Source organism: Gambusia affinis, linkage group LG06 (assembly GCF_019740435.1).
Source record: "Gambusia affinis linkage group LG06, SWU_Gaff_1.0, whole genome shotgun sequence".
Classification (NCBI taxonomy): Eukaryota; Metazoa; Chordata; class Actinopteri; order Cyprinodontiformes; family Poeciliidae; genus Gambusia; species Gambusia affinis.
The window spans coordinates 24909600-24921954 of record NC_057873.1 but is presented as its reverse complement, the minus strand read 5'-3'; the positions used below and the strand labels follow the sequence as shown (position 1 = coordinate 24921954).

General features: G+C 38.5%; 1 protein-coding gene across 10 annotated transcripts in view; it reads left to right on the top strand.

Annotated features, from left to right (window-relative positions):
- LOC122832119 (CD166 antigen homolog) overlaps positions 1 to 12355 on the top strand; it is a 115983-nt gene that overhangs the window by 85935 nt on the left and 17693 nt on the right. For all 10 annotated transcript variants that reach the window (XM_044118553.1, XM_044118557.1, XM_044118554.1 and 7 more), the window contains 5 exons: positions 4986 to 5095; positions 5344 to 5557; positions 6753 to 6817; positions 8251 to 8338; positions 8500 to 8661. In XM_044118553.1, coding sequence (XP_043974488.1) covers positions 4986 to 5095; positions 5344 to 5557; positions 6753 to 6817; positions 8251 to 8338; positions 8500 to 8661 — 639 coding nt within the window. The remainder of the gene's footprint in view (positions 1 to 4985; positions 5096 to 5343; positions 5558 to 6752; positions 6818 to 8250; positions 8339 to 8499; positions 8662 to 12355) is intronic.

Below are 12355 nucleotides of genomic sequence, written 5' to 3'. Positions count from 1 at the left end.
GGAATCCAGAGGAAGAAATTCACGCAACCAGGCTGACAGGCGACTGGGCTTATCTCCGTGTTTGCTAGGAAAAAGTCCCGGCGAAGGTGTCAGCGGTGGAAATGTGGTGATGTTTTGTTCCGTCCCATGCTGTCACGAGTAAATGTCGCCAAGTCTCATTGTGAATGCAGGGATTGTAGCTCTTTGGGTGAAGCCCTAAGGTAGGGCTATGTGTCTCTCATAGTCTCCACTGGCGTGGAAGTATTCCACTTTGATGCTCTCATAACTTGTTCCTGCTTCGTGGACACAGCTGTCGGCGCCGATTTTCGTCACTTTCACAGATTTACTCCACCTTACACCATTATCCACACATTTTAGATCTATCTGTATGTATATAGTGCATATTTTATTGAACATTCATATTCATAACGTCTTATGTTTTTTTATCAGTCATGCTCACCCAGTTTTTTCCACTGGAAAAACCAGGAACTGATAAACAGTTGCTTTTGGGGGTAATTATGTGTGGCATAAAAAACACGAAATTAAGCATTAAGCATCAAAACGTATATGATTGTAAATAAAAGAGGACAGGATAAAGGCATATTTGTTATTCAAAGCTGCTGTGGCAAAAATAAAAAAGTTAATGAGGTAAATAACCTGCACCACAGAAAAATAATATCAACATAAACAGCCATGACTTGATCTTAACTATTTAAATAATGATCCATTATCACTTTTGTATATGTGATATTGTAAAATGTTACAACTAAGCACAAATCTAAACAATTTATAACGCCATTAAACAAAATGTGATAACGGTACTAAATTATAAACCTTGTATTGCTCTTTCTGCACCAGTGAGGATTCCCTCACCTTCACATGCCAAATGCATGCACTGCCAAACAGTCCTGAGCTCTTTAATTCTTAACAAAGCCGATAATTATTTCCCCACTTTGAGGCATTCATAAACCGTGTATTGTGCAACAAATGGAAGGAAAAAAAACAAACAACAAATAACCAACTCATTCTTTTAACTGCGTTAATACATGTAACAGAGCCGATGTTTCATGACATGGACTTCTTTTCTTCATATTTGATCTCACGTCAAAAGTGTTTGACGCACCAACATACAGCAGAAAGACAGTAGAGTGGGATAGAACATGTTTTTAAAGTCCCCAAGATCTTACGTTTTACAGAACTTCTGACAGCTAAATTAGAAAATAGGAAACAAGTTTTGGATTAGAAAAGGTTACAACTTAACAAGGTTATTTTTTGACATAGAGGGGATTTCAAACATGTAGAAAACTGCTGGTGAATGACCAGGTTTTGGACAATTATGCATTCAGGATGTTATAACCTTTTAAAAATATATAGACATATTTTTATCCCTAAGACATTGGCTTGATTTTCTGCTTAAATTATTGCAGGATTTATCTCGCAATAAAGGTGCAGAAAGTAAAAAAAAATATTTAGCATGCTCTCAGTTTTCAAGTTTCATTTTACAATTAAAATGAATATTTCCAGAATTTGTACTTGTTAAAGAAAATGTTTACAAAGTCTTTGGAAACGGCTGAGGTTAAAAGAAGGGAGAAGAGTAGATAACCCGGTATTGGTAATAGACATTAACTCTGATGATAAAACATTGATTTTAATCAGATTAAAAGACGGCTATAAAATGTTTCTAAAAACGTTTCTCTGGATATTGACTTAACTCAAATTAAATCAAAAGGAACCTTTGACACATTTACAGGAAATTTAACATATGAGCTAAAGGTTTCAGTGCACTTTTAATTAGGTGTGAAAAGCTGCCAAAAAGCTTTAAACAGGTTATCACATCTCACATGCCGGCTAACCTTGACTGACTGAGTAATAAAGCTGCTACAACTTGCCCGGATCATTAAATTTGACTAAGAAAAAAAGATTTGCAGATGAACCAGCCTGTCTAATTGAAAAGTAGCTTCACAACGTAACCTTGGGTGGCACTTCATTAGTTTCCATACCATGACTTTCCCAAACATGACTTTATGGGGTAGTTTCTGCTCATGTAAGCTAATTTGAAGAAGATAATGTGTTGCAATTTAATATTTAATCATATTTTCTTCTAATCTTTAATTAGGGTGGATCACATCAGCCCTGTTTGTTCCTCTTTAATCGAACTCCAGTTCATTTGCCTTGAAAGTCCAGTTTGTTTGTGAAGACGTAATCAAACCTTAACCCTACACACCTGTTTCTTGGTTTGGTTGAAGTGAACTCTGGCGCGGTTCGAATGCGTAATGTGAACACCAAACGGACCTGACACCACTCCAATCGCAGGACGTGAACTGTGGTGCAGGGCATCAAAACAAATACTTGCGTTGCTCTTTTACCAATGACTGAAGAGAAATGCTACAACCGCTAATATCTGATGCCACTCCATTTTTGTTAACATTTTGTGAAGAAGGAAGTTGTTCTCCTGTCTTCATTTAAGGTTTTCATGTTGTTTCCTTCTGTAGTTCTTTGTGCAGCGCCACCACTGGTGGGAGAGGAACAGTTAGTTAGGGCCAATTGTTTGGCCTTGTGCCCAATTAAACAATCATACAACATAGTTGTATTTGCAATTGTTTAATTGCAATTAAACAATTAAACAATTGTTTGGTTCATTTGACACAGTGTGAAACCAAACCGCAAATGTTGAAATGTTTGGTCTCTAATAGAACTGAGTCTACTGAACTATCATGTGTGAAAACACTCTACATTGCTTATATTTTGTCATCATCTGCAAAGGCAGTTGCTGCGTTTCCCAGATGTCTCATTGATAGCTTAGAGCCAATATGTTTCCACAGGGTAGTGGAGTCCTAATGGCTGTAACTCCCTACAACGCTCCAGGATTGTGAGTCAAAGCGGCTCTGTTTCAAACAGATGTAATTAAGTCTGCATTTTGTCATCCTCCTTGTTTTGGTGCCATAAAAAAACAGGTTTTCCTATTTGGTCCGGAACCAGACTGGTAGTTGTTTGGCAGCTCATAACGATGAGCGACAAGTGTTGGCGCAGGAACTTGTTGGGCCGAGTGCCAAGAACATGGCAACATGAGCAGAATTTGCTGACTCCAGGCGGGCTGTTTGATTTTTATTTTTTTTTTGTTTATTTTTTTTTGTTCTTTCTCTGTTTAGTAATAAATCACTTCAGTCCTTGGCTATTTTATAAACTCGTGTGATAATTTGGACATGATGCGGGGTAGGAAGCAAACATTTCTAAATGCGTCACCTCGGCTTCAGGTCACATCAACTGTCCAAACGGTCCCTTGGGGTCGCAGTTGTTACTCTGTCCTAACATGGACAATGGTAACCATAGTAAAAGTATCTACTTTCTTTCAAACGGGATTCAAATGAGGCTCTTGCACACAGCAAATGAATTCACTCCAACTCTGCCGCAGCGGAGAGGAAACCTTTTAAGCTCCAATGAGTTTAAAGTGAAACTGAGAGTGAAATTCTCAGTGTGCTGCTTTATTTTTTTTCCTTTACTGAAAGAACATAAGTCGGACAATTTCAGAGCCGAACAAGCACAACCAAATATTCAATTAGCTTCATTCCTTTCCTGTAAACACACAAGCATGACTTGTCACAGATTCAGCAGATGGAGGAGAAGGGACGGCTGGCCGCTGGTTTGTTCTCGTGTGCTGAACTGCCGTTGAGCTGTTTGGGACTTTAGCTGTCAGATTTGTGCTCCCGCACGCCCACTTCTACATTTACCTAAGCCTGAACTCTGAAGAGTCTGAAATGCAAATGTTGAGCGCCAGGGACGTGTGCGGCGCCTCATTTTCAGTCGGGCCGCGGCAGCCTCCTCTTCCCTGCGGCCCTCATCACAAACCGTAGAGACACTTTCCGCTGGCAACATCATGTCGAACTCCATGATTTGGATCAAATTTAAAGCAGGAAAAGGAATTGTAAGATGATTTGCACTCCTTAGGAATTGTGTGTTTTTCATTAAAAGTTAAATTTATTATTACTATCGGAATTAAAATTGTGATTCTAAGTAGGTGTGTCAGTGAAGAGTTGCAGATACTAAATGAGACTTGCATATTTTAATGATACCCATCTTTGTGCAGTCCCTCTACCTGCCTGAATAATTTGAAGCAAGTGCATAAAAATTGCAAAAGAAATTGAAAAAATAAACCTTAAGTCTATAGGATGCTCCACAGATGTTCCCATTCTTGGTGAAATTATGTAAAAAGCAGAAAAAATATTTCAGGAACAGGATCTGCACTGAAATATTTGGATAAATATAATCCGACATTCACTACATTTAGTTGAGAAAACACCACCGTCTAAAATGATATTAAAATAATCACTGCCAAAGTTATGGACTCTCTCTCACTATTCCTTCAAGATAATGTATATCTTGAAACTTTCATTTTGCAATCCATATGGAAGACAAAAGAGAACAGAAGCTGCACACAGAGACCTATCTGAGTCAAGTATCCATAGCAACAGATTGTTTTAAGGCTTTTCTACACATTATTACTAAGGTTGTGCGTAATACTGGAGTATTGTGTGAATACCAGTGAAGGTCGGCCTTGTGCCATCAAGTAATTTCTCCAAATAATAGTAAACTTGAACTAAAGGGTATTGGTCCAAGCACTCTTCCAGGTGGAACACCGCCATGTACATTTTTCAGGGTTGCCAGTAATGGTGGATAGTGGTGTAAAAGCACTTATCCCTAGAGAAAACCTAACTGTTTGGAGAAGCTGCTGGTCGCCGTTCGCCCTTAAATTTCAGTCTATAAGGTCATTTCTTTTAGTTTCATTATTAATAGCTTCTTATACCTTTTGTTTTTCCTTTGACTTCATCGCAAGTGGTCTTCACGCAGGATGTTTACCTCTCACATATATTGGGTTTAGTAATTAGAATCTGAGTTTCAGACCTCAAATTCCTGAGCAGGAGTCTCTTCAAAATGTACAAATAGTGTATTTTAGACTGACCTTCACTGTAAACGATGATTAACAAACTCTTTTGTTATCCCTTCCTCAGTGTCGTCGCTGGAAAAAAGCGTCATCGGCCTGTATGGGGAAACGGTGGAGATTCCTTGCACCGTCGGAGCCGACAAAATCGATAACGTCACGTTGACGAAATGGAAATATGTAAGTCGCGGTGGAGGTCAATGGATTCACTACAGTGACATTAGTCTGACACCCATTTATCATGTCTGAGCCACGCCCCGTCTGGGACCCTGTGCATTAGAGCACACATCTGTCACCTCCATATGACGGCGCATTATAAACGAGGCCGGGGGGACGGAGGGCGGAGCCAAACAATGTGCATGCTTTTATTTGAATTGGAAGACATGTTTGACAGACAAATAACAAATGCACTCTTCTCTTGTCTTCAGGAAAATGTAGACCTTTTGGTCAAATCTAAGGGGAAGGAAACTGTAGTCTTAGCCACCGATGAGTACAAGGACCGCATCAGCCTGGCGGCAAATCTCAGCCTCCTGCTTACTGGAGCCAAACTGACCGACCAGCACACCTTCACCTGCCAGGCGTTGATTACCACAAACATTGGCCCAGATATTAAAGATTTTTCACATGCTCTAATCGTCCACAGTGAGTACAGGAGTCGTGTTTCTGCTTTAAAGGTCCGCTCAAGCAATTCTTAAGTTGTTCAAAAACACTTATGTTTGAGCTGCATCCGCATTTTCCTCTCTGCAAATATCTTAGGACAATTGAAATAAGACTCAACTAACTTAAATTTTTCTGTAATATATAGGAGCTTGTTTCAATAAAGAATTATATAAGCATATCTAGTGTACATATATAAGCCGCACCGGGCTATAAACCGCTAATATCTGCGCCGCTCTCGGTTTTCCACAATAAATCTGCTGTTAAGGATGCAGCCTTGCTTCTCCATGGATTTGTTCATGTCGAGTTTACGTGCAGCGGCTATCGATCTGTACTGCCAGATCGATAGCCTTCAGCTTAAAAGCTGCATCATATGAACTTCTTCGTGTTGTTTCCATGGTGATGGGGTATGTGTTTGAAAACATTGTCGTGCCTGCTGCTAGCCTGTGCTTGCTCTAAACGTAAATCAAGGCTTTCTTCTTTGATTTTCAATTTTAACTCCCAATGATCCACTTCCTGCTAAAGAGCCCCCTGGTGGTTGATGAAAAATCCACTGAAAAGCCGCACTGGGCTGCAGGCCGCATGGTTCAAAATGTGGGAAAAAAGTAGCGACTTATAGTCCGAAAAATACGGTAATTCTGATGGTTAGGTTTTACAGTGAATCCAAATTCTTATTACACAACGCCAATAACAAAAATTTAAATTCAGAAATACTTGCTAAATGTCCATGTATTATATAGTACATGCAATGAAACGTTTGGATTGGACACTTTTTCCCACCACACCTTTTCCTTCCACTGAATTTTCCACCAGCATGCAGTACTTTGTGAGCATCCACACACTTCTGTACGATAATCAAATTTGTCTAGATGCACTTGTATTCATTATCCAGTCTAATTGACCAGGAGGTCGTCGTAGCACAAATATCTTACAGCACGGTGCGGCTCTTTGAGGAAATAACATGCCGGGGTCGAGGCGTTTCCGACGGTTAAGAAGCGCCGTCTCCTTTGGGACAGGATGAATTAATTTGTTTTGGATTTAAGGCTCTAACCCTGCAGACTTCACATGCACAAGCAGCTCTTTAACACTCTGAAGGAACACATAATGACTGACACCAGCAACAGCTGTGTCTCCAATGACAATAACAATGACTTTTTTTTTTTGATGTTGTTTGTTACAGAGGCGCCCGAAGCTCCTTTTATAACTGAGAAGGCAGCAGAACTGGAGATTGGCAAACTCACAAAGGTGGAGTTTATTTTGTGATAATTGTTGCTTACACCTACAGTATTTTAAGCAGTTATTCATCAGGAGAAACCCTCCCGATTCGTGCGGCGCTATCTCGGGACCTATAGGAGAGAGCGTGAATGTTACTACAGTAATGAGTTCTTTGAAGTGATTCTCATAAATTAGTGAAGAGCAGAACCCCTCCTTCCCTACAGCAATTAGAATACTCAGAGGATTGGACGGGCTTTAGAAACGCTTCGGGCATTTCATGGTCTGCTGCGTGGAAAAGTCTTTTACTCCTCAAATGCTGTGGAGGCGTTTTTAAAAAAAAGAGAAGGAAAAAAAAAAAGCTAATGTTTGGTAATTTAAAACATAAATGAAATGCTGACTTTTCAATGAAGTCATACGACTACAGTGGCTTGCAAAGGATTCATACCCCTTGAATTTCTCTTGTATTTTGACACATAACCGTAAACTTTAATGCATTTTATTGAAGTCTAACGTGATAGGACGTAGGCTTCATTATCAAGTTTATTTGTATATCGCATTTCAGTGGCAAGTCAATTCAAAGTGCTTTACGTCATAAAAACATTAAACAAAAAAAAACTTTACATTGCAGTGGCAATTAAAGAGCTGCAATAAAACGATGCAAACCAGACTAAAACTGGTGATATTCCAGTTATTATTAATCAAAGGCAACTCTAAGCATGTTAGTTTCCAGCCTTGATTTAAAAGGAGCTCAGTGTTTCAGCATTTTTGCAGTTTTCCGGAACTTTGTTTCGGATTAAATGTGAAACTGAAACATTTAATTCTACTCTTCTACAGAGACTAATACAAAGAATAGGAGTTGTCTGACATTTTTAGGGAGTTGCAGTAATCAATGCGACTATAGATGAAGATTTCCTGAGACATTAATCTTTTTATCTGGGAAATGTTCTTCAGGTGGTAGAAGACTGACTTTGTAATTGTTTTTATGTATCTCTGAACGTTCACCCAGATTAGTTCACAGCTGAGACTGAAAATATCTCATTCAGTTTTGTTCCTACACACCATCTCTTTCATTTCACTTCACAATGGTGTACTACTATGTCTAAAGTTGACAGGAAATTTGAAATCATCACTTGATAATTACCTGTTATTAAAATATTGGAAGATTAATACCTGAACACCATCTATAAAGTCTTAAAAAATGCAAACATAAAAAAAAAATAAAATAAAAAAATAAAATAAAATTGCAAAGCTTAGTCTGGTGGGGGCACAAGTAAAGCCTGGTGGCCTGCCAGGCTTACAATACACTGGGGGAAACCCTGCTGGTGATATCACAAAGAGTTAAATGTTTAAACGGTAGGAATACTTTTGGAAAGCACTCTCTTTCTCCTTTGCTATTGAATTAATTAATGAATCCATTATTTCTTTGATTTTAAGAGATTTTTTTTCTTTCATTTATTCCACAGCTTGGAAAATGCGTTGCAAAAAATGCTAATCCACCTGCAAAGATCGTATGGCTGAGGAACAACAAAACCCTTATGCCTGAAGAAAACCGTACGCTTCTTTCATCCTGCTTCACAATATGAGATGATGGCAAAACATGATCTCTATCAATACTTCACGCACAGATGTTTTTCTGCTGCCACAGCATATGCGAGATGTTTTAAACCATGCTGCAGCTTTTTCTACTTTTTTTTTTGTTTTGTTTTCTCTAGGGACTGTGATTAATGCGGGAAATCCTCCTAGCCCCTTAGACGCTGAATCCACGCTGCTGTATTCTGCGCGGAAAGAAGACAAAGGCGCCCAGTTCAGCTGCAGGGCGGAGCACTCGCTGGCCAGTGGCCTTGTGTCCCCCCCACAGACCTTTGTCATCAACTGTGAGTAACAATGAACATACCTGATGTTGTTTGGACATAAGAGGAAAGACAGGAGGTCAATAAGCCACACACAGGATGATAGATTTTGTTTATCCGCAGGATACCTTGAGAAAGACTGCATGGTCAGTGTAAAGCTGGGCAGTAGTGACAGAGTCAAAGGTTTGTAAGCTTTAGAAACCTGAAAGGCTTCTTTGACAATCGCTCCTTCAGAAGTAAAATTTGTCTAAATCAGAAAACGTGCATCATTGTTTTTAGAAGATAGCTTAATTTTTGGAAATATGTGCTGTTTTTCAGTTTTCCTCTTCCAATATGTCTCATTCTGCTGCAGAGATCTGGGCAGGTTTTGCAAGAAAACCTTGAATGTCTGTTAAGCCAGAGTTTTTAAGCAAGTTTGTCAGAATAAACTATTAACATTGGGATAAATTAAAGTGAGCTCGATAATTTCCATTCTAGTGGTGAATATTTTTGATGGACAATTTTGTTTAGAGGAACATCAAAATGTGTTTTACCTGTGGTTCTGGTTGTGTGTGGTTTTTATTTCAGTTCTGTTTGTTATTCCCGGTTGTTGTGTTTTATTTTAGATATTTAAAATCTCTTCTAGTTCCAATGTAAAGCACTAAATAAAAAAAAAATTATAATTTATTGGGAGGGCGAACTCGCGTTAAAATTCCATTATCAATGTATTACTTGAAAACGGCCTCAAAACAACAATAGTATCGTTTATCGCAATAATTACTGGGACAAGTTATCGTCCAGCAAAATTTATTGTTAATTTATACTTTACATTTTGGAAACTCTACTGAGTTTTGCTCCATTTATGAGAGTCACTCTGGACTTCCAGATCTGCTTTGACTGGGCCATTTTAACAGAAATATCGTAACTCTGGCTGCATGTTCACACTCATCGCTTTGTTAGAGGATGGACATCTGTTCTGTTTCCTTCAGGATTCTCATACGTTTAGCTGCATTCATCTTTTCAACAATTTTATGCCATAAGCTTTTCCACAACTTTATTCTCAACATGTCTCTACCTGTTTCTTGATCCTTGTGATCCTCTTTGATCACTGATGTTCTCTAGATTTTTTTTTTTTTTTTAAATTTGACACCTCTACATGTTTCTCTTTCTTCTGCACAATCGTTTAAGAACTTTTCAAAGAAGTTTCTGCTTGCAAAGTTCTCTGGGAACAAAGGTTTTTACAAATCACTGAGTAGTGTTTGCTTTTCTTTTTTTTTTTTGTTACTTTCATGTTTCCATATCACTGCATGAAAAGGTTGAACCTTTGTGAAAATGTTTCTTATTTTGCACCTAATCTCTTGTTCTGTCACTATTGAGGTTGAGATTTGTCCTGAACAGACTTGAAAGAAACCACAAGAAAGTCTTCAATTTGTAAAACAAAGCAGAAAAAAATAGAGAGTAGGCAAAGATCGAAGGTCAGTCAAGTCGGTTTGGTCAAGAAAAAAAAAACAGTCCACGAGGTTTTGCCGTGTTAATTTGCTCCTGTAAGTGCGGCTTGCCCTGCAGGGCAACCCGACTCACCAGATGTCAACCACCGCAAGCTTCTAGCACCCGTCTCGCTTTTAGACGTTCGCTTGTTATCATTTCCAAAGTCTGCTTCTCCTTGGGGAAACAACAACACCTCCGTGTTGCGCCAGCTGAAAATGTCAAGTTTGATTTGGATTGGGCAGAATATTAATTATAAAGTTTATGGCAATCATTAATCCGTGTAAGCAAATGCCAGAAAACGAATGTTAATTTTGTTGATGACGTTTTCTTTGTAATTGCGGTTTTAGAGTTGGTGTAAAACTTTTGTTCACGCCCCTGCAGGCACGGTCTGCTCTGATGGTCTCACAGCAGGATAAATTCGAGTGTTTATGTACATATATTAAAATAAACACCAGTACTGTATATAGTATGACCTAATTGTTCTTTCTTTAAAACATAAGAGCAACTGCTAATAAACTGCTCTGTATTACTCATTTTTACATTTACAATCAAGTTTTCCGATGAATAACTTTACTGCTACTTTTGCTAGAGTTGGATAAGCTTAGAAAAAATATAGAATAGACACTTGTAATAAGTTGTGCTTTTCAAATGTTAATTTAGCAAAATATTAGATCTTATTCTGCTCTACAAAATCATACAAAGTTGGCATGCACGTTAATTAGTTAATGAGTTGAGCTGTCTGCTCGGGTATTTAGCCTGTAGATTTAAATGCCGCTACTGAAAAAGAAGTGTGGTGCTTCTTTTCTTTTTTCCTCCAGTTTTTTTGTTTTGTTTTGTTTCACCTGGAAATATTTCAGAACAGTTATTGTTGTAAGCGACGGAAAAGCGTACGCTGGAAGAAAAAGTCTGTTTGCATTATATATACAAAACATGTCCGTCAGTTGCATTAGATCCTGCTTTGGTTTTCTAACTTCATCATATTTAAAACACATTGTATGGTTATGAATATTTCATGTTGAATCATTTCATGTCGAAACTGTTTAACCATTTCATGTTGAAGACTTGGGATCAAATTATGTTTGTGTGTATGAATCGATCGTCGTTCACAACTTCTCCCTCTGTGTGTTGATTGGCCCAGTTGAAATTCTGCAGGAGAAATCCACTGCAATGGGAGAAAGCCCACTGAACGAAGATGAGAATTGAGTGAAATTGTGTTGACCAGGTAGGCTGGTCCCACGTAGGAAGGTATCTGTTTCTTCTGCCATGTGCATCAAGTTGCTTCGGTGCTTTTTGAGTGAACAAAAGAGAAGCTTCCCTAGACAAACCGCACAGGAGGAGTTTCAACAGATTGGCTGGAGGAAAATAAAAAATATCTTTCAGGAACTCACACAGAAGAGATCATGGGTTCCCAAGCCTGAATCCACTGAATAGCTCGTTACCAGGCCATCTGCAGAGCTGAATGACACGCTGAGGAGTAATCAGCCTGAAATCAGTCGTCTGAATCCGGTGGGTTGGAGGAAGAATGCATCTAAAAGTCAGAGGATATTAATTAGAAATATTCCGCGATATTTATACGTATTGCCTCAAGTACGTAGAAATATCGTATCTGGAAAACAAACCGAGAAAACTAGAGGATGACCAGTCCCCTCTTTGGTCCAGTCAGGAAAAATACTTTTTGTTCTAGGTAGCCTCTTGTGAATGTATTACATCTTCAATTTTTTACTTCTTATCATATCTGTCGGCAGCTTTTCACATAAATTGAAAACGAATAAGCAAGGTCGTGAAAACATTCATTGCTTTGAAAGCAAAATTGTCTCTCAAAAAGAAAAGAGTTTGGGAAAAGGAATCCCTTGTGGCTGAAAGGTTAAATCTAACACATATATAGTACATTTTAAAACCGATAATCGGTTCCCGCCTGCAGAAATGTAGACTATTAATTCATGTTAACAACAAAGGGTATGAAAATACTGATTCTTTTTGTTTTTATTTATAGCGTGTATCTGAGCACAGATGTTTGCTGTCTGGTTGCTGCCTGGGCAGGTTAAGTTATTAGCTGATGTGCTGCATCATTTGTAAAACACTCATCTGTCTATCCAGTAGATAATGAGCTGCGGACAAAAACAGCCTCTGACCCGTCAGAGAATCAACAAACACTGTTGCAGCTGTTGCTGGTTAAAGCATGGTTTTCTTCTTCTTTTTTTTTCATTATTTTGCTTCAAGCCAAAACAGGCAAATTTAATAAAATTAAAAA